This window comes from Chenopodium album, chromosome 16 (genome assembly GCF_948465745.1).
Source record: "Chenopodium album chromosome 16, dcCheAlbu1.1, whole genome shotgun sequence".
Classification (NCBI taxonomy): domain Eukaryota; kingdom Viridiplantae; phylum Streptophyta; class Magnoliopsida; order Caryophyllales; family Amaranthaceae; genus Chenopodium; species Chenopodium album.
In genome coordinates, this window is record NC_137849.1 from 48,236,632 (window position 1) to 48,259,378 (window position 22,747).

The 22,747-nt window shown below is 34.2% G+C and overlaps 4 protein-coding genes and 1 non-coding gene across 5 annotated transcripts; 1 reads left to right on the forward strand and 4 right to left on the reverse strand.

Moving 5' to 3' along the window:
- Window positions 1-2,959: 2,959 nt before the first annotated feature.
- On the reverse strand, window positions 2,960-11,346 carry LOC145585741 (CAAX prenyl protease 1 homolog). Its single transcript, XM_081642454.1, has 14 exons — window positions 11,194-11,346; window positions 9,571-9,718; window positions 9,360-9,444; window positions 9,133-9,228; window positions 8,125-8,190; window positions 7,907-8,005; window positions 7,701-7,814; window positions 7,494-7,604; window positions 5,782-5,844; window positions 5,150-5,242; window positions 4,193-4,309; window positions 3,769-3,840; window positions 3,616-3,681; window positions 2,960-3,324 (listed from the first exon to the last, which is right to left on the reverse strand). Exons 1-14 carry the CDS (start codon window positions 11,222-11,224, stop codon window positions 3,208-3,210), a joined length of 1,278 nt encoding a protein of 425 aa, XP_081498580.1. The 5' UTR covers window positions 11,225-11,346; the 3' UTR covers window positions 2,960-3,207.
- A 433-nt stretch (window positions 11,347-11,779) lies between these two features.
- LOC145585743 (uncharacterized) lies at window positions 11,780-14,228 on the reverse strand. Its single transcript, XM_081642455.1, has 5 exons — window positions 13,772-14,228; window positions 13,101-13,255; window positions 12,958-13,024; window positions 12,233-12,284; window positions 11,780-12,138 (listed from the first exon to the last, which is right to left on the reverse strand). The coding sequence occupies exons 1-5, from the start codon at window positions 14,157-14,159 to the stop codon at window positions 12,060-12,062; spliced, it is 741 nt and encodes a 246-aa protein (XP_081498581.1). The 5' UTR covers window positions 14,160-14,228; the 3' UTR covers window positions 11,780-12,059.
- A 571-nt stretch (window positions 14,229-14,799) lies between these two features.
- LOC145585744 (sphingoid long-chain bases kinase 2, mitochondrial-like) lies at window positions 14,800-19,296 on the reverse strand. The gene is made up of 12 exons (XM_081642456.1): window positions 19,007-19,296; window positions 18,820-18,896; window positions 18,025-18,078; window positions 17,865-17,924; window positions 17,503-17,580; window positions 17,327-17,373; window positions 17,187-17,227; window positions 16,971-17,055; window positions 16,730-16,844; window positions 16,527-16,649; window positions 16,201-16,301; window positions 14,800-15,328 (listed from the first exon to the last, which is right to left on the reverse strand). The coding sequence occupies exons 1-12, from the start codon at window positions 19,143-19,145 to the stop codon at window positions 15,199-15,201; spliced, it is 1,050 nt and encodes a 349-aa protein (XP_081498582.1). The 5' UTR covers window positions 19,146-19,296; the 3' UTR covers window positions 14,800-15,198.
- Window positions 19,297-19,917: 621 nt separating this feature from the next.
- Window positions 19,918-22,263, reverse strand: LOC145586820 (large ribosomal subunit protein uL5c). Its single transcript, XM_081643756.1, has 3 exons — window positions 21,978-22,263; window positions 20,929-21,129; window positions 19,918-20,426 (listed from the first exon to the last, which is right to left on the reverse strand). The coding sequence occupies exons 1-3, from the start codon at window positions 22,215-22,217 to the stop codon at window positions 20,091-20,093; spliced, it is 777 nt and encodes a 258-aa protein (XP_081499882.1). The 5' UTR covers window positions 22,218-22,263; the 3' UTR covers window positions 19,918-20,090.
- Window positions 22,264-22,376: 113 nt separating this feature from the next.
- TRNAV-CAC (transfer RNA valine (anticodon CAC)) lies at window positions 22,377-22,450 on the forward strand. The gene has a single exon. It is a non-coding gene; the product is annotated as a tRNA-Val (tRNA).
- Window positions 22,451-22,747: the final 297 nt, after the last annotated feature.

Here is a 22,747-nt window from a genome sequence, read left to right on the forward strand (position 1 = left end):
GGTTACTTTTTGCATGCAATCTCAAAAGTTCTGCATTCAATCTGAGGGTAACATTTAGGCATAAGTACGGTCACGTTTATGCATGAAAAGGGTAACAATTATGTATTCAAAGGGTTACTTTTTGCATACAATCTCAAAAATTTATAGAAATTACCTTCAGTTGCATTTGATTTGGTTGTTTATTCTGAATTTGAATCAATTGATTTATCAGGAACCACTTGATTTTCTGCATTGTGAATTGCGTCTTCTGCATTCTCAATTGCTTCATCTGCATTATCAATTGCTTCATCTGCATTGTCTGGATGGTTGAATATTGGTACGAATTCATCTCCAAAACAATAAGTTTCTTCTTCTTCTATAATCGATCGATTTAAATCGATTTCAAATTCAGTCTCAATTTGCCTCTGTTTTTGTAGCAATTCGTGAATGAGATTGCTGCAATTTGTTGTATCGAAAGTCGAATTCTCCATTGATGATCGAATTCTGCAATTTGTAAGTTTTCTCACTTTCTTTGTCCTTAATTGATGATCGAATTCTTCTATTTGTGCGTTTTCTCACCTTTTTTCTCCTCGATTGATGATCGATTTCTGCAATTTTTGCGTTTTCTAACCTTTTTTCTCCTCGATTGATGATCGTTTTCTGCAATTTTTGCGATTTCTCACTTTCTCTCTCCTCAATGGATGATCGAGAGCTGCGTTTTCTCACTTTCTCTCTCCTCCATTGTTGTTCTGCGTTTTTTTGATTTTTAGGTATGAAATTCCGCGATTTAAAAAAAAAACAGTAAATATGTTGCACGTGGGAAAAACCCGATGTACAGTAAAAATACTGTACACCGGGTACATGCAAATGGAATTGTATATATATATATATATATATATATATATGTACAAATGTGATTCCTTTGAAATTGATAACAATTAGTTATGATTTTTTAAATACAAAAATGATACTTAAAATGAAAATTTATAAAAAATAAAAAAGCAGAACGTGTTTCTTTTGTACCTCCACAAGATTCGAACACAAGATGACTATCCATCATCACTCAAGGGGTTTGTTTCTTAGACCATTGGAAAATACATTTTTTTTTTGAGAAAAAAATAGTTATTAAAGATTAGTTATATGTACTTTTTTATATTAAATATAAAAGAGTTACACATCTAAAAGTATATCTTTGTTCCCTTCAAAGAAATAATAAAAAAAAAGTATGTTTTTTTTTTTATTTTTTTTATTTTTTATTTTGGTATTTTAAAATAAAATATGATTTCGTAAAATTGAAAAAAAAAAATAATGTTTTTTTTTTTTTTGTTATTTTGGTATTTTAAAATAAAATATGATTTCGTAAAATTGAAAAAAAAAAAACTTATGTATTGTCATAAGGTTTGAACTCAGGTCAACTATAGATATTACACACGAAACTTGTATTCTAAATTTCTAGACCATTGGACTAAGGGGTATCAGCACGTTGATTAGGTGAAAAGAAATTTATTTATTAAAATGTGTCTATGACAATTCCGGCGAAACTTTAGTGTGTCTAATTACAATTCCGGCAAAACTTTGATGTCCATTACAATTCCGGCAAAATTTTGTGTGTCCAATTATAATTCCGGCAGCAACATTAAACCAATTTCCAACTATACATTCTACAAAAATTTTACAACATTAACGTATCAACCAAATTTGTATTCATATAACTCTATTCTTCAAAAGTATTAACATAAAAATTCATCTTGATATTTATAAACCACCAGCGAAAAAGACCGGTAAACACGCCGGCGAATATGTCCGGAAAACACGTCGGCGAAAACGGCAAACGACAAGTAAACAAGCCGAAGGAAAAAAAAATCACCGACCGGGTCAACTGATTGCATGAAGAAACTAAGAATTTCAGATTTCTTGAATGTTCTTCATTCATTATTGTTATCTATGGAGAGAGAAAAAAATTGGAGAGAGAAAAAAAATGAGGAGAAAAAAATCAGATGCAATTTTTTTTGAGATTATATACTAAATTAAATTAGGTAATTGAATGTTTAGGATAAATTTGAAATTCAAAATTCAAAATTAAAAAAATAAGGTTTGAAATTCAAATAAAAATAAGGATGACCCACACATAAAAAAGATTCTCATTCCACCAATAGAAGACTTGTGTACGATATTCTTTGGTACATCATGTGTACCCCTACTCCCTCCATAATTTACACATTGTAGCTCATATTTGACTTAGAGAAAGTGTACACGATTTTCAGTAAAGAAATCATAATCGAACCTACTCAAGTTCAATCGAAAAATCTTCATTCTTAATAGAAAGCTCGTATAATCGGCTTCTATCAACAAACTTGGTGATTAAGATAACTTTACAAATAATGCAAAAAAGCGCTCTCCACTATAGGTTTCTTTATTTTGATTTGTAGAAAATTTGCAAAACTTTACAAGTGGTGTGCGATCATATATTTTTGATACAGTATTAGATTCAATGCAGGCATCAAGTAATGTGGTATGCGATCATATTAAAATTTAAAAGTGGGTTCAACGTGTCACCTTCTTTTAACAAAGAAAAACTATGATTTAAGCAAATTTTACTTTCTACCTATATTCCTTCTTTCATGGGACAAGAATGTCACCTTGATTTTTCCTATCACTTTTTTCAGCTTCGACTTCAAAGTTTTTTTTTTTTTAATAAACTCACGTACAATGTTTCTTTTTTCTCAATCAGTAACAAAAATTACACATGACATAATGAGGAACAAGAATTTGATCCAGACTGCTTGTACTACTTCAATGTATAGCTGTTTAATCACGTGAATCAGGCAAACAAATTCTTAGTTGTTTCGGGGTACAACTAGCTAGCGTACCCAAGCCTGTTTCATTACCCATTTGCTGATTTGGAGCTAGTAGCCCCAGACGAGAAACGAGGCAGTGACTATGATTAAGGGCAAGTAAGCAGAAGCCACACAGCACCAAGAACAATGAACTATGACCAATTGACCATTAATTTGAACTATGACAAAATTCATACATGCATTTCCCAAAACAACCCCACATTTTTTCCCCTGATTCTTCCCCCATCAAACCCTGTAATGGTAACTTTCTGGAGCATAGATACAAGTCTAAGTTAGTGGAAGTCTGATATACAGACTAACAGTTCAAATTTGTGGCAAAAGTTGTGCTACATACACCTGAGTATATTCTCTGGCCTCAGTTGCACTTCAATCAATCTTCTTTCTTGATGGTTTTATCAAGTGCTTCCAATCTTTCGACTAGGGGTGGGTGAGAATAGTGATAAGCTGAGTACCATGGATCTGTATTCATAGCTGACAAGTTCTCTTCCTGTCATCAGAAAATACAGATTCAGAAACACTCTTTCCAAACAAGTACTGATACCATCAAAACCAGACTTCTCTTGGACACAGATATGCATGAACATAGCAAGTACAATATCATATGCATTAATGGCAATAACAAAGCATAACAGAAGCTCAAGCAATGTAATGAGAAAGGCTAGTAGACTCGTAAGGCAAAAGAACTCGACTACTTGCTAAACACAGTGTACTAGTAGTCGAAATTATAAACTGACATGACTTCATTTGACATGTATAAAAACAAAATGGAATACATTACCTGCAATTTCACAAGACCGGCCTTGAGCTCATTTGCATATCCTAGGTTCTTTGCAAAAGCATCAGCCTGTGCAAGAGCAAATAATTGATCAAAACATGAACCAATAATTCTAGTAGAACTGTAAAAGAGACAATATTGAGTCAAAGATGTCACCTGAAATTCAAAAGACCGGCTGACAAGATTCAGGGCAAAGTTTACAAGGTGCTGGAGAGGTATCACAGTGTGCTGAATTCAAAAAATAAAAAAAGGAAAAAAAAAGAAATTAATGTGTTACTAAATGCTCAGGAAGCAAACAGTTTCATTTACTGAAACTAAAATTTGGAAAATTCGTATCCAGTATGCAGAAAAGAAGCACACAGCAAGAAATTAGGTGGGTTGATAATTGTGTAAACTGTAAAGTCATACAGCACAAAGATGCCCACGCTAATCTTATTAGATACAGAATAGCGCATGACTAGGTAGAAGGAACTCTATTCAAAGAAGAGATTTATTTCAGCATAGTAAATCTAGAAACGCTCAATAAGCATTGACAGCTAAGTCTGCCCAACAAGATATTCACATCAGTATTGATCCAAACCTGAAATATTATTAGACCGATGAGCACCGGCTGTACACCATGAAATCCAAAACTCTCAAACAGGTCCTTTGAATTCCTCACAAGAGTATATCCTCCAAATTGCAAGAAAGTAAGAATCTGCATAAGTTAAAACATATAAAAAAAACCATCATCAGATTATTGAGGACCTCAGTCAGAAGAAAACATATTGGGCTGAATAGCGCATGAAATCATCAATTTTAGATATCTATCAACTGCAAGATAACTTTGATTCAAAGAGTTCAATGTTTATCAACTATCCATAAAGATTTTCCACTTTCATTAGAATAATGTCCCAACAAATATTGGCAATTCCCTTGAAATTCAAAAGGATCACAAATTTCTTACAGAAGTATCATAAAAATCTAACAAGATGTCACCAGGTAGTTACAGCTTCACACTAACGCTTTTTGATAAAACCCACATCACATCAGATTTTAAAAACATACTGACAGTCCTAGCCACTGAGCTAAGTATCACTGAGACGATAGCTTCATTACTATCATATTTCTACTATTATTCTGGAAAGCTATATCATATTATCAATAAATAATTGCACACAATATGTTGTACAAAGAGACTTCTAAGATAAGAGGCTCAGCGGCATGTTAAATGGTATTACATGACAGTTTATTCTGCCACATCTATGGCTAGGTCCACTTCCGATTTCTGAAGCAATTAGCTAGAGTATAAATAACCTGGTAAATATGAAAAATTGAATCTCCCAAGTTCCAGATTTTGTTCATAGTGATTCATTGCTCTGTAGTTAAAAGGAAAATTTGATGACATCATGAAGCAGGTGCAATCTAGTCAGTCAGATTTTTTAAAAAAATTATTTGTCAATTATGCAGCTAATAGACAAGGAGAGCAGATCAAACTTTAGCCTACTCCAAGCCACATAACAAACGAGAAAGCAGACAAAAAATTGACAAGTTATACCTGGACAGCAATGAAAGAATACATGGTATGATTGAGTTTCCAGTGCCCTAGTTCATGTGCAATAACCGCGACAACCTCCTTGTCATCCTTGCACTGCGAAACCATCAACAATCCAACATCATTTCCCATAAAAAACATAATGGGTATGCGATTTTCGACATTGTTAAAAAACTGGCAGGAACACAAAAAAGGCTTTGTAGATTCACAACCAGCAACTTCTAGAACACATCAATGAATGGTAAAGCACAATAAAAAAAAAAAAAGCATAGTAAATTCACAACCAGCAACTTCTAGGACACATTACCAAAAGATAAAGACACTGTTGAGCTAGTGTTTACTAAATTAGAACAGAGCACAGAAATGCCACAAGAAATAATCTGTTAAAGCATTCCTTAAAATATATATATATATATATATATATATATATATATATATATATATATATATATATATATATATATATATATATATATATATATATAAAACCACATTGCTGCAGATTACAAATAAGAATGTTTTGTTAATTTGAGAAAATAGTCATGAGCACTAACAATACAAAAAGCCAAGGAATAATATTAGGTAAGGTGACAAGTATCAGCAATTAAATTATATAGGTCCAGTACTGAGCTTACCTGCTGAATCAGTGTATCGTAGAGGACAATACGCTTGTTATTGAAGAAACCATACATGTAAGCCTGCAAATCAATAGGAAACAAAAAGATAAATACATATTTCTATCTGCATTCCGGTAACTGCCAAAAGCATGTCATGCACACAGAAATGATACAGGTGGGTTGGCTGGATTGGAGCATTAGTTATTGTATTTTCCACAACACGCCTAATGAGGTCGAGGTGTTACAAGATCTTGCTGGGCTTCTAGAGATTCTTTAGACTGTTGCATTGAATATTTATTTGATTTTGGATGTTCAGCACCACATTTTTACACTAAAATTGGATGCACGTATTCTGGTTTCTTTCTACTAAAATTTTCAACTCCAAAATATTATAAGCTAAGAACAGAAGATATACATAAAATTGCATTTTCCTCAAATTTCATCAAGCAACTTTGCATTAACCTAGTCTCATATCTCTAACTTGACAATCGAATCATTTTTCAAGGCCACTTCAGTTTAAATTATCTAGACAAGGGAAAAGTTTCACCATTAAAAAGATTTAAATACTCCGTATAGGACAAGTTTGTTCACTAGAAGATGGGGAAAAATAAAAATCCCATGTCAATCACCTTGTACATCATACAAGGATTTTTCAGAAGGAATCAAGCAGTGTCTAAAAAAACCATATCCCAAAAGATCCTTCCAATTCCAGGCCAACCAAATGAATAGCCCAACATGCAGAGCAGTGAGAGCACCAGCACAATTTATTGATGTACAATTTTGATGCTCGTAAGTTGTAACCACAAAAATGGAACAAAAAACATGTAGATCGTAATATGCCTTGTACCAAAACAGCATCAAGAGTTTATATGATATCATGTCAGCCAGGATATCAACTAATACACATGAGGGCACAAAATGAAAATCTTAACAGAATTCCCGTCAAATGACAAAGTCACAGTAAACAAACAGGTATCACGTACTAAGCTGCAAAAGAGCAGTAAAATGCTAGGGTCATGAGAGAGTTACGAAACCAATTCTGCTTACAGAATTTTACTTTTAACAGCATTTTAGTTGCCACATATATATTAAAAAAAAAAAAAAAAAAAAAATTAAATAAAAAAACTCTTCCAACCTCAAATCTCAGTTTTTTTTTTTTTTTTTTTTTTTGAAGGTAAACACTGAGCCCTGCCACTAGGATCCGATCTCAACAAAAACAAGAAAAGGTTTTATGGCCTGGAAGGGGAACAATGGTGAGAGTTGAACTTGGGTCTTGGCCCCTTGGGTGTGGGAGGAGGCACCCTTACCACCACACCCAAGTTCTCTTCTCTAGTTCTCCTCACTTCTCGACTTTGATCCTTTTATTTTCAAAACACAATATAGGAAGGCAAAACAACAAGAAGAATACAGCAGCATAAATGAAAAAAACTAAAAATAATCCGCGTCATGTAAAATCTTGAAAAAAATCACTTACACACATGCCCACATAGATTAATAGCTATTCCTTTAGCAACCCTAAAACCTCCAGGCCGCAGTAAAAAGTTGCCATTAAGCATCACTTAAACTATTTAGTAGTTTAGTACAGCAAATCAACATTAAAAGACTAGTCATAGGTCCCATGATATATTTCAATACAAAGGTTGCATAACAGTTTAAAAGTAATCAGTTAGTGATGCAGGATTGCAGGCTTTAGAAAGAAAATAATGCAAATATAACAGCTGAGAACTCACATTGCTATGGCTTGACCTGGTCGATCCATCCACTACAAATAATTTCTTTAAAGGAAATTTCAGTGAAGAGGCGAGCTCCTCAATTTTCGTCCTTAGCTCTCCTTCAGGAAGCTATTTTCCACCACATTCCACAAAAAAATAAATTAGGCTACATATAAATTATAATCTGCCTGAAAAATCAGAGAAGCTGAGTGACATTATACATACTGGGGTGAACTTGTTAAATAGAGGAGCAATCAGAACAGGATAGAGGGTCATCATCACAATAGACAGAGCAAACATGAATCCCCAGAGGTAGATAGCCAAGTACGGGCCACCTTTCTGCAATTAGGAAAAAAAATGAATCCTTTACAGAATTAATAGGCAATAAAGGATATCAGCCAAGCAAAAGCAAAGTGAGCAGCGGTCAATACCTGTACAATGACTATCATTGCAGACACGATAGGAGGTCCAATCACAATTGCAAGAACTATACTCTTCACCATATCTTTAAAGAATAACCATACAGTTTGCTGCACAGCACCATTAATAATATTAAAAAATTTAATAAGAAGAAAGGTTAATGTAAAATCATAGAAAAGTTAAGTCACTTAATACATAGACGAGGAAAAAAAAGTTAGATTGGATTTACCTTATTAAACCCATGGCGAGCTTCAATCACAAAAGTTGAGTACAGAGAAAATGGCAAATCAGTGATCTGCATTAGAATATACCTTAACTTGTAAGCTTCAGCTATCATACATTTAAGTTATACACCATAATATCCTTCAATATTTACACATAAACATAGACAGAAATATAAAGAGAGAGTTTTACAGATATATATATATGCATCACACTACAGCAACAAAAAGTCAAAAAGTATTTGCAACAGATATCTCCCAATTTTATTTTATTTTTAATAACAAACTTTTAGTACATGTACATCACCCTTTTGGGATAAGGTTTTGGCATTGCAGTTGTGGTAGTAGGTTTATCATCTTATTTTACCATAGCAAGCACGCGTCTGTGAATCAGTTTCAGGCTGTGCCAAAGGACTCTCACCTTTACCAAGACATATACAGATTTTATAAGCTTCCCATATTACCTTTTGTATATATATTTAACCAATCATTTCCCACCCATTTACCAAACCAAACATTAACAAAGCTTTGAAAATTCACATTAAAAACATAACCTCAAACTACACTAAAATATAGCAACAATTTCAGAATGAAGACGCAACAGTTCTACACAATTCAAGCACATGTTCTGCATAACTAGCTTTTGGGACAGCCTTACACTGTATGTAGCTCATTAAAAATAAATAAATAAATTAAATAAAATTAAATAAAATAAACAGGGTGAAGTAAATGAGTTAAAAGAAATCGACTTCTGTTCTGTTTCCATTTAAATAAGAAGAATCATCAACAATAATTTATGAGATGGGGAGAAGAATAAAACATAAAATCAGGGGTCAGGACCAACAACTGTTGTGTGAGTGTGTGTGCTCAGCCACAGAGCCAATTGATAGTCCTGGCCGTTTAAAATACAATTGATACAGGATTAGGTTCTTCAGGGTTGACGAGTCCAGGACCCAAGTGTTATCAGTTTCTAGACACCAAGCGTAAGTGTGATAAGGTAAGTATTGACAAAATACCTGTGACCAAATCATAACACCAGCTAAGAAAGCCAAGGTGTGCAATATTTCATTTTCAGCATTAAGGCCTGCGTATACTAAAAAGTCTCCTGCTTTCTGTGTACAGGAAAAAGAGGAAGGACAAAAGCAAAAGAAGAAAAAAAAAAAAGAAAACTTAGTCAGAAACAATATGAAGTATTTTACAGCAGGTTCACTAGAAAACAACAGTACATGATTCAGCCACTCACATTCCAGAACCATGGGAGTATCCCAAAGTATAAAATTCCTGAATCTAAAACTATAGTAACAAACTCGTGAACAAAATGGAAGGCACTGCATTCAAAAAAAAAAAAGAAAAAGTCATTATCTGCAGGTGGGAAAGAAACGATGAAAGAAGAAAGCTTGATAACCCTTTGTAATACAAGTGGATGATTTGAAAAGAAAAAACTATCAATAAACCTTTTATCAAGACTATATGCCCGGGATTTTTCAAATTTCTCTTGGCTAATCACTCCTTCCAAAGGCTTGGGGAGTGTCGGTAACTTGTGCGCAGAATGTTGACGTAAATCGAGATAGGTTTCAAAGAGGTACATCAGTATCATAAAACCTGAAGTTGGATAGTAACAAGAAAATGACAAGAAAGTAGTTAAGCAAAATGGCACATCTACAGAAATATTAAGCAAGACAGACGACCAAGAAACAAAAAAAACTGCAGACCACAGCAAAAACAACAGTAGAGCAGACTCTCGTTTTTTTGAATTTTCAATACATTATATCATCAAAGCTGTTTAAGTAGACAAATTGCACAATAAACCTCAGTTTCATATTCACAGTATGATGATTACAGCGGCTGCTAAAAAGGTAGATAGATACATCACCAATTAAACGTACTATAACAACTATTGATGCTTTATTTTGTCAAAAACTATGAAATCCACTTTACGAAATATATTTAATGCGTATACTTTGTCCTTAGGGATGCATATATCATAATCAATATGTTTGTAATATATGAATAGATGTTTAACTTATTGCTCTTGGGTGTTACTCTACTTCATCTTCTCAATCAAAGAAATTCTTTTTCCAGATTGAGAAATTACCATATATAAGGAGTATTTTATCATTGGAATAGAGGGTGAAGGGGAAATTCCATCCTCATCTTCACCACATGCTTATAGTCATCCCAACCCTATGTTTTGTGTTCCTCAACATTCCCTAGTCCCCTATCTTTGCTAAGTACTAATAAGGCAAAAGGAAAAGACTCATGTGCTTTACATCAATTTTAACAAATCTTATATTGGTAATTCACCTCAAAGTACAACAAAACCCTAAAGGTTGCATTAATATTCATATAAGATGGCTCCATATGAACTTCCAATGATTAACTCTATTAGCTCAACTTCTGCACCCAAAGCAGCTAAGTACCACTTCTTCCTTCGACAACGCCTGGTCCTTATTTCATAAAGAAAATCAACTTTTCTTCACCTTCAAATACTTCTTTTCCTAATCTAGATATAAACGTCTGAAACTTCTTTGGAATCCCTCCCAATTCAATTCTTGCAATAACCTTCCCTTGAGCAAAAGATCGACCCACAAAATGTACTATTACTGTAACAATATTGCCCAATAATCAAAACAGATTTCTTAATTCACTAGAACTTCCAAATATAGTGACAATCATACATCCTAAAACAGTATTATAACAATAAACGGAATCAGAAACGGTAACTTTAACACACAATTGAATGCATGTATCACCTCAATAAAACACCGATGCACCATTAATTGAGCTGCAATGCCACAAACACAAACACAAATCCAATCCAATAAAATAGGTATCAAAAGCTTAAACCCAAAACCCCCATTAAAATTAAGATTGTAATTTATATCAAATTGCAATAAAAACAAATCAAAACAAACAAATCAAATACTGGGTATTGAATAAAAACAAGAAAGAATGAATACACGTATAAGATTAAACGATTCAGAACAAGCCACAAAACAAACAACAGAGATTTAAAATGAGAAACCCAATTAAAAATAGAAATCTTGAATTGGGTAATGAAGAACAGGGAAACATACCGACGACGGCTTCCAGATAAGGAAACGTCATGGCTGAATCGAAGAAAAATGGGTAATTTTCTTGGAATTTGGAGAGAGAAAGAAGAGAGTTTTAGAGAAGCTGGATGAATGAATGAAGAAAGAAGAGCAGGTATACTTAATACTGATTGTTAATTGTTAATCGTCAAGTCTCAACTCGAAGTGTAGAAATGACCCGGGTAATATTATATGGGTGGGTCAAACACTCAAACCTTAGAAGTTAGAATTGGTATTTGAGACTTCGGAGAAAACTAGAAACACCCAACATACGTTTTGCGCTAGAAAAGTTTGTTGTTTGGGCGGGTCAAACAATTAAAATGGAAACATACGAACATAGGTATCACGCTAGAAAAGTTAGTTGTTTGCACTAGAATTTTTGTTGTTGTTTGCGCTAGAAAAGTTTGTTATTTGAGCGGATCAAACCACGGAGAAGTAACATTTTGCATCGGTTTTGAAATCTACCATTTATGTAGGATCAGTGTATACGACTGTTTGATTTTTTACTAAGCTATTTTTAGTTATTCAAACCCGAACCCTTACATGGATCTAGATCCGGACAATATTCGTGTGATCCACAAATTTGAAATCGAGTTCAATCGAATTTAGCTAGTCCAGTTATATGGATCTGGTCTCTTGTTCTTTCTTTCATCAGAAAAAATTACCTACAAAAATTATCCTAGCAAAAATAAAAATACAAGTATATTATCAACCCTATTATCAATCTATCACTTCTGTATAAACTAGACTTTAGATGCTAATATATATCTGTTTGTATTCACAAAACTACAATGCCTTCTGTAGTTCTCTGTATCTACTAGTATCACAACCATAATGCTCCCCTAAATCGTCTAACGATTAATCTGCCTGCTCGGCTTCAAAATTTGCTTCAACAGAGCCATTTTTGGGACATTCCAGTGCTCCACATGCCTGCCATACACAGCAAGAGGAAAATCGAATTCAAGGCATGAAACAAGAAAAAACAAACATTGAAAAAAATGTACTTCATATTCTTGTGGCATACCTGCAAACTTTACCAGATTTTGGATCATAATAGTACTCTGTATAACCTGTAGCTGCAATATAATAATCATCCAATGGTTCTTTAGAGATTCTCCTTGGAGTTTAAATGGAAAGACATACAAAGTATATAGTTTATAAGTGTAGTTAGAAAGACTAAAAGATACTACACACTTTTTAGAAAGAGCATAAAGTTGTAAGCCAAGAGAATTTTGTGTGTTATACATGGAGTATGAGCTTATCATTTATCAAAGATCCACTTGTAATCTCTAAACATATAGCTGAACAATCAAAGTTCCACTTGTAGCCAATATAACATATATAAAAATGAAACAATGGTCCGATCTCACACTTGATCATTTAATCACAATCCAATAATTCATGAACTACTTAACATGTTGCCAGAAATCGGTGTTATGACACATTTTTCTACCACGACAACCCCTAATTTCTAATTGGCGGAAACAACAGAGAAATTCTATTTGAAAGATGGTTGCAACAGTGTGAAATTCAAACTCTTTACAGCCAAGCAAACTGGTGATGTGTTCTAAGGTATGCAAGTATAGAAAGTATGTCACAGTCTGTACCTAAGTTTTTGAATACATGGGGACTAATAGATGATCATGAATCAAATTAATTTGTGGACTAAATCTCACTCGGTTAGCTATAATTCCTTTCAGGCCTTGCCTTTGAAAGAAACATGAGATTCATGTGTGAACAAACACCTACCAGAAAGGATAGGCTTCCAAGGGAAAGACATGATACAGCTGAAACGCCAATGTCCAATACCCTTGTCCTGCAGTTGCACCAGATTAATCAGGTAAAATTTTAAAAACCAAATGCTGGGAGTGGTAAATGCCAAGTAAAGTTACCTCAAAGTCTTCCCACTTCATGAGTTTCATGTCAGACTTTTTGATAAGGGAACCAAAGTTAGTGCAGTTTCTCTTAAATCGCCTAAGCCCTTTAAAGGAACCCGCTGGATCAGCGAATTCACAGTCCTCTTCATACGCACCAAGCGTCAGATTTCCTGAATTTAAGCACCAGTTACACCAGCCAACCTATGAAATACTGAAGTATGATTTCAAGCATAAAGTTTTGGGAAACAATTTTGTTTTACTTATTTTGCGAGCAGAGTTGTAGGAAAATGCAAATATACAGTACAGATGGAGTTGGAATTCAAAGTCTGAAGTCTCTGGTATCTATCACACTGATTTTTGCTAGTTGACATCCATACTTTGGACAAGAATTTAACTAGTGACAAGTTTATATACACATATAATATTCCCTCGGTTCCTAAATAATATACCACGTTCTAATATAAACCGTCCCAATATAATTGGCTACTTTCAATTTTTAGCAAGTTAGTGAATATATTTTAACCTTTACAGTATTGGCAACCCCAATAAAAAACCTTGACTATAAATACCAAATGAAGATTACATTGATATGGCGAATATGTAAATGATTATACAGTAAAGGATAAATATGATTATTGATTAATAACCTACCATAACCAGATAAGTAGTGCTGAGTGATTGCATACCTGTGACAAAGTAAGATCTTTGAAAGTCTTCTTTGATTGTTTCAACGACAGCAGCTCGATCAATAGCTCCAGACTCATTACAGGGAAGCTCAGAATATTCATCCATCACATCAGAAGGCGGTGATCGGAAAAGTGAAGCAGCTATGCCAAGCAGTTCAGAAGCATACCATGCTACCTTAAGCACCACATTTTCAGGTTCACTCCCATCTTCCTTTTGTGTTGTCATTGAAGCATTGTTGCTCCTTGTTACTGAATTCTCCTTATTGAGTCCATAACACTTTATTCTGTAGATTTTTGGGGGAGAATGATGAAGCTTAGTAGAATTCAGATACCTGTAATCTGTACTCAGGTGGAGAGTTGCAGAGCCATGTGAAAGAAAAGAAGCCATTTGTGTGCAGGTATCTCCCTAGAGAGAGATTTGTGTCTTTCTTTATCTGTCTGTGGGGACAGGATAAAAATTGTGGCCAGGAAAATTTTAAAATAATGGACTGATTTTTTTTCGACAACATGCCAAATAGGGAGTATTGGAGCATGCGCAATTAAATCATGGACGCGTAAATTAAAAGAGTATAGAGAGCATATGTAAAAGAATACGACATTATGTAAAAGAATACCACATTACGATGTATAACATGAAATGTGTTGTTTTATTTTATAGCAATAGTTAAAAAAGAAAAACATACCGTACATGTTATTGTATCATAATATCGGTTGTATCATAATATCGGCCTCTTTTATATCTGCAGTTGTGTTCTATGGACAAATGGAGCATAAAACATTATATAAACTCTATTTTTCACTCAAAAAAAAAAAAAAAGTGTAGATAATTACGTAAGCAATTAAATTCCCAACTCTTTTTTACAATCCATGGAAGAGAAAATTCGGAGATAAAAAACAATGTCCTAGTAAATGGAATTTAAAAAAAAGGGGAAAACAGAGTGAATCTAGTATGGAACTTAGTTACACATTCCGTATCAATCTAAATATCTAATCCACAGGCTAAAAAAAACTCCTGGACACCTATAAAAGAGAGACAAAACGAGAAATCTTTTACTTCTATAGGATTGTTTCATTAAGCGAATTACTGAGCTTATAATATGGATAGCTGCAGTAAACTGATATTGAACAATTCCAACAGTATGTCTACAGTTTTTCAGCCTGTATGTACTTCACAGCATCAGGTTAGTAAGGAACTGCCAAAGTGCACACATCTGGATATGCAGATGCGTCAACAACCATCTGATAAAAAGAGCAGGCAGCTTTGAAATGCTAAGGAAAAACTCCGAACTAAGTACTGACAGAAGAGCTTGGGGAGATGGAAGCTTGGGGATCAAACAATCACACGAGTGACGTGCTCCTGAGAAATTCCCAAGTAGTGAATCATCAAAAAGATGTACAGCTGAATCACATCTGAAATTTCTAGGATATCATGTTATCATCTCGATGGCACCAGGTAAAATACATAGTTTCTTTGGAAGGAAACCTATATGTTCTCCATCAGACTGAATATAAATGGGATCACCATCATCAATTTGCTGCACTTCAATAGAATGTACACTGCAACAAGTAGAAAGAGGCTTGTTTAATCAATCATACAATAGATGTGGGCAAGTGTATCACTCAAAAACCACGACATTTTCAGTGAAACAGTAGATTAAGAAACCATAAGTGAAAAATAGAAAGTAGCAGAGAAGTAAGCAGATCTCTCCAGATGCTAAATTCAATAACCCCAGTAAAAAGGCATGATGCACTAAAAGCAAACAAATGTTGTATTCCTAAGCTAGAACATTAAAACCACCCATTGTAACACTGAAACAACGTTTTATGAGATTTGTGGTGAGCAGACAAGAAGTTAAAGCTATGTACATTACCAAAAGAGCATACATCTTCTGCTTTATTCCATTGCAATGTTTTAATTTTTACAGTATTCATAAGTAAACTTTGGCCATAGTTTTTACTACTTTAAAAATAACAAATGTTATTCTGTAAGAGGTTGTTTGTTTAATTTCAATGTATAGTTGTCAAAAATCAGTTTTATATAGAACACACTATAATACAAGTTAAGACAGAAATGGTCAAAGTAGCAGATGCCAAAGTCAACGTTGCAATGATTTTTTGTGAAAAAATAATTAAAGAATTAATCAGGATCAAGTTAAACTTCTAGATCTTCAATATAGAAGATGAGGGGAAATGGTGTGCATGCTTAAATAATCTCAATTGAAGAATGAACTTTTGAAGACAAGCAAAATAAGCTCCATCACAAGATTCACAACCGAGGTTAATTATTGCAGAACACGTTAGATTCAATATACAGGGGAAAACTGTAAAAGAACGGAAACCAACATCCATTGGGCTGAATGTGTATCAAGTATGATAATCAATAAAGCAGAATAAATTATGGATCAGGTTGCCTAAAATTGAGAAAATACCTTCTTGATGTTACATTTCTAACAGATAGATGTGTCCCATTATACAACTTATGCAATTTCAAAATGAAGTCATACCACTTGAAATCCTGAAGGGCCACAACCTGCACATAGAGAATATCATAAAGTGGTCTGTAGAACAAACCATTCTTTGTCACAAAGTAATTCTAAAATCCTCCTATATCAATTGGAGTTGGAGATTTTTTTGGTTCTCTTATTCTAGCAATACATAACAAAAAGACGTTATAATGGACAAGGAACTTTAAACATGTTACAGGGAGGATGTTGCACCATTGGAGATCCAAAAAAAAACAAGAAAGTTAGGTCACCTCAAGGTTTCCATCAGAAGGATCAGCGTTGGGGGTAATCTTCATGCCACCACCAAAGTATTTTGCATTTCCAATGCAAAGAGCTGTAACTTGAGAGTACTTCATCCATTCACCATCATCAATCTAAGCATTGAATATAAAGGAACATAAGTTTAAAAACATGATAACCAAAATAAAAAGACAGGACAGAAGTTGCAGCTCACCTTCACCCTAAGATCTACATTCTTGTGCCCCATGAAAGCTTGCAAAGCCCCAATAACATAACATAGATTCCCCAAAGTTTTATATCTGGCAGCATAGTAACCTGCCTTTGCACTCCTAACACCCCCACAAAAACATAAGGATTATGAGATGTGCTTTGTGATGATGCAAACACCAAAAGCTAATAAGGAAGTCAATTTAGAAATTAAGGATTAAAATTTCACAATTACACCACACACTCACAAGTGAATATCAGCAACATTTATGAAATAATGAGGTTCCTTATCTTCTGCAGTAATGACACCGACATCCAGGCGTGATTTTAACCCTTCAAAGCAACTTCATTAGCAAGTGTAGCAAGAGCATGCATAGGATATAAAAATTTACACTCGACGTAAAGATAGCATGAACAATGCCAAAAAAAAAAAAAAAAAAAAAAAAAAAAACTTGTCTGCTCACCTTTAGCTATGCGCTCAACAGCTTCGTAAGGGTCATTTTTCCTGAAGAGCAATAAAGAATAGATGAATAATTTTATATCTTCACATGTATTGAGAATTTCAAATTCAAAATTCTAGATAAGCAATGCCAGCATAACTGACCAGCCATATGTTCTGGCAAAATCAGAACCTGTGCCTAAGGGAATAAGCTGCAGAAAGAAACAGCAAGTAACTCAGCACTGAGCTGCAAAAATCCACAACAAAAAACACACTGAAAAATGCAGCTACAACAAGAATTTCTTTCTGCAAATAACAAGCTTGAGTCAGTAATTCCTTACACCAAGTGCAGTTGTATGATCAGGCTTTTCACCTTGGCTTGAAACAGGTTTTCCTTGCCAAAAGAAGCCATTCACAACCTATTGCAAGCCAAAAACCCTAAATAATGTTAACAATACAGTAGTACTAACTTATAATACTTGTATTTAAAAAGATAGTAGTGACATCAAAACTCTGAAGAAAGAACTAATATATATTTTACTAAAGGAAATGACAGCATGTTTGTCGAGGGTTTTCTAGATCAGTGAAGCAAAAATTCATAACACATCCAACAACACAAATATAAGTCAAGAACACAAGTTCATTCCATTCAAGCCAAAAAGCAACTGCTCTAGATAGAGTTTGGGAGCAGAAGGAAACACACCTCATGAAGAGTTCCATCACCACCCACAGCAATTACGGCATTGGCACCCTCCCTGATAGCCTATTCAAATAAGGATGGAAAATGAAATCAATGCAGCCAACAATAAATGGAAGATCACAACTTTATAATTTTTTTTTAAAGAAAAAACCCGAAGTTATACCTCTCTTGTTATATCAGTTGCGTGGCTGGGACCTGATGTAAAAGACTCACATATCTGGGCCAAAATGAAAGTAGCTTCAGAAAAAAGCAAAGGTAGTATAAGGAGATACCATATGCATGACATTCCCAATAATGACTAATAAAGCAGTCCAAAGTATCAAGTCAGTCAAAATCAGTAAACTGCATGATCCAATATCAAATGACCAATTTCAACAGCAATTCAGGTTACATAAAGCGTTTCTCATTGTAATTAAGTTATGATTCAACTTCTATTCACACAAGCAATCGGAAAGAAATAGGCCCTCCGTCTATTCGCCTCATTGATAATGTAATATGAATTTTCATGGCAAGAACCTACTCCAAACAGAGGGAGTACTTGATATATGAGCCAAATGGAGTTAAAAACCCCCCAAATTTCAATGACTTCACGTAACAGCTTTCCCTCAAAGTTCTAATAGAAGGTCAAAAGCAAAATCTGGAGCATGATACAATCTAGAATACTCATAATTCATCACATTTACATAACACTAAGGTTCTTTTCCATGAAAAATACATCGAAGTCTCATTCGCTAACATCTATTTGAAAAAATTTCAAAACAATTAGTTCATTGAACTCGAATTTCAATTCCATCGTAAATTCTAACACAAATCATCAAACATTTACAAATTCTCTAAATCTATCATCTATATGAATCTAAAAACATGTCGAAATTCACAGAAGCTTGCTCAATTAAGAAACCACAAATTCAATAAAACCGAAAAAAAAAAAAAAAAACAGAATAAAGAAGAAACTCACATTGCAATCAGAAGAAAGACGAGACCTCAAAAATGGCAATAATTTCTTCCATTCCTTTCCAGTCGTACCATTTGCTCCTACCGACAAACAATTCCATGGCAAAATCAACATCTCACAACAAATTCAAGGTGTTCAGCAACAAAAAATTAGAGCAAATCATAGAAATAGGAGAGAGAAAGAGAAAAACCTCGAGGATTGACGACGAAGACGAGATCAGAGCGACGAGAGAGAAGATTAGTGGAGGAGAGAGAAAATTGAGGCGGCATTGGTGGAGGATTATTCTGAGCTGCAATAAAACTCATCCGTACTGCAATTCCATAAACCATTTTATCTTATTGTCAGCTGAGTAAGAGGTTCCCACCGCCTGAATTTATGGCGGTTCTTTCTGGATCACGATAATCTCTGCTTAACTTGTAATACTGGAATTAAGAAGATTGATTGAAGGTTACTCTCTTAAGTTGGTTCAGACATGCTACGACAATTATGTAAATATTTAACCAATTATATTACATAACCAAATATGCAAACTCGTATGCGGTGCGTTCTATTTATTTGATTTTTACAAGTACTTGATTGGAATAAAGTGAACTAAATAGGGACTAAGGGCCTGTTTTGATTGACTGAACTGAGCTGAACTGAATATTTTATGAGAGAATGAAATTAAGAACTGAACGGAACTTATTGAAGCTGAAGTGAACTAAACTAAACTGAAAATAATTTAAAGAGAATAGGCCCTAAATGACCGACATTTGTGTTGCATCTTGCTTCTCAATTTGCCTCTCAATACACTCAAAGCATTTCCCTTTGCTATAGATTCTAAAGACGATTATGGCTACTTTTTCACAATCCTTGTTATGAACTTTTCTTATTCCTAATTCTATAGCCAAGTGAATTTCATTTTCTAAATCGACGGTTTCAACAGTAAATAGTTAGTGGTAATAACCAATGAACAAGGTTTAACTTTTTACAGAGATTAGTTAATTTGAAAAATGATGCTAGGTGCAGCAGAATTTAACAGATAGAGTCGTCAAAGTCAAGCTCCATAACACTGCTTGAGGTAGCTCTCATTAAGGGACGCTCCAACTACTCGAGAACATGTACCAAAAGTGATCAGGCTCAATGGAAGATTGATTGACAGCAAAAACTTTTCATTTTTCATACAACATCATAGTTTTGTTACATTCATGCCAACAGGCCAAAAACCGTAGGTACATGGAAAATGCCCAAAAAAAAAAAAGAAAAAAGAATGCTCATGAACAACCCCTAGCTTCCTATCTCCTACCCCTTGACTTTGAGTCAAAGTGGTGAGACTTCAACTTCTTCTTGCGAACGACAGTTGATGGTCCACTACCCTCTCTAAATGGCATTCCCATAAGGGACAGCAGTTTGTAGGCTTCCTTATCCGTCTTAGCTGTTGTTATTATGCAAACATCCATTCCCCTAGCCTTGCCAACAATCTCAGGTTTAATCTCTGGAAACACACTTTGTTCACGAAACCCTATGCTGTAGTTCCCATGCCCATCAAAGCTATTTGGGTTAACACCTTGGAAATCCCTTGTTCGAGGAAGAGCCAAGTTGATAAGACGGTCCAAAAATGAATACATAAGCTGCATCTCAATAAGCTTAGAAGTTAGAACATTTGTAAATACATCTCTGAGAGGTATGTCTTTGCTACATGCCAAAAGTTAAGTTAAATTACAATATTGAATGTGCAAATGTATGCAAAACCAGAACCAAAATCCACCACATTCAAGACATATATGAACTAGGTTGAATACACGAACTGATCATCAGAGAATCTGACCAGATTCCTGTTATATGACTAATTATGATAATATCAATGCTCATTTTCTGCCAGTATTACGCCCTTGGCTGAACCACAGAGCTGCTAGTTCAAGCTCTAAACCCATTCCATTTTCACCGAGTGAGAAAAATCAGGAAAATAGTGCTGTATTATACTAACTCCTCACAAAACATGATAAAACCCGAGTGACAAAACAGGGATGCAGCATCAAAGTTATCAAACAGTATAACAAAGCAATATTTGCAAATTAAGTCAACCCAAAATCAGGTTAGAAATGTCGATAAATAAACAGGCAGTAGACTTACATTTCCTCGTAGCGTGACTGCAATCCCAAGTGTCATACCTTCTCGGACCTTAAACCCTGCAATGGATGTTTTGGCCTTTGTCTTTACTGGCCTCTGCCCAGTAATTAGTGCCAACTCGCTAATTGCAGCATCCAAACCCTTGGCATTCTGTGAAGCATCCCCAATCCCACAGTTGACTACTATCTTCTCAACCTTGGGAACCTGTGCACATTTCATACCAACAAAAGAAAATTTCAGAAATTTAATCACAAATTCACAATATAAGATTTCTCTCCGACCTCAATTGCACAAATATTATTGTTGTAGTTGTATAAGGATAAATATCTGGAATCATTTATGATTTTATCAATATATTTGAAACTTGAAAGGAGCCCATAAAAAACCAAGTAACGATATCTTCTCCAGTAAATTCGAGTTCTTCTATACTAGAACTTCAGTATAATCTAAATACATTTAATAGAATGTTCATAAAACCTCCCTCAAAAGAAGTAAGATACATGAACGGGGAAAGGGAGAACTAATCCAATCTCCTTTCAATGTTGTGAGAGAGGCATAATTTGATAATACACTGATGATAATTAGCATTCTGCGGTTCCGCCCTATAAGTAATAAGCTAAATTGAACAAAATGAAACAGATAATCCAAATAATTCAGAAAAACTGCAGCATTTAAGTTTCAGGCACCTAAATTCAAATAACAAAAGATAAACTGCAGGAATCAAATTCCAGGCACATAATTATATGAACATTCAAGCTCTAAGTTAACAGATAAAACCATAGGATGAATTTTCATCTACATTACAAAACAAACCAGAAATCAATCCTTTACACTAAAATTCCACGACATAAACCTAAACATGAAATTCAACAGAATAACCTCATTCAATCCTAAAAATTCAATATACCTCATAAAAACGCCAACACATATCGTCAATTTCAGCACTAACATGAAAATTTAATCTATTAAGCAATTAAACACACAAAATAGACACAATTTCACTCCAAATTTTTTGAAAATAATGGTGAAATACTTAAGCAGAAGAGAGAGACCTCAAGCATGTTGGAGTAAGAGAATTCATCCTTAAGAAGAGGAATAATTTTGTCGAGATAAACATTCTTAAGACGATGAACAGTCTCCGCTTCAGATTTGTCGACGAAAACCGCCGTACCAGCAGCCGCTTTGATGGTTACCGGCGAGAATCCGACGCGAGGAGCGACGGAGCTCCGGCAAGGAAGTCTGACGCCGGCGAAGGAAGAGGAAGTTGATTGCAGCAGCGATGCTGAAGCCATGAGTGAGCAAGAGAGGTGTGATAGAGGAGAGAGAAATGGTGGTTCCTTAAAATAACACTGCTTTGAGAGGATCAGCCTTAGCCATTTGCAAAATTGGATTTTACAAAATTATTATGAAATTGAGGATTTATAAATAAAGTTATGATAATTGTCAAAAGTGTCTGGGTGGTGTAGTCGGTTATCACGCTAGTCTCACACACTAGAGGTCCCCGGTTCGAACCCGGGCTCAGACAATATTGTTTAATTTTTAAATTTTCTCCAATTTTTAATTAATAATTCTATTTTTATTTTTATTTTTTTTTAAAAAAAAACAAAATTTACACCTACGAACATAATTATTCTTCAATTTTTGCGGATTTCCCATTTTGGATTTGTTTTTCATAAATTAACTTGTTTATAATCTCTTTTCCTTTTTTTTTGACAATATTGTTTAATTTTTAAATTTTCTCCAATTTTTAATTAATAATTCTATTTTTATTTTTATTTTTTTTAAAAAAAAAACAAAATTTACACCTACGAACATAATTATT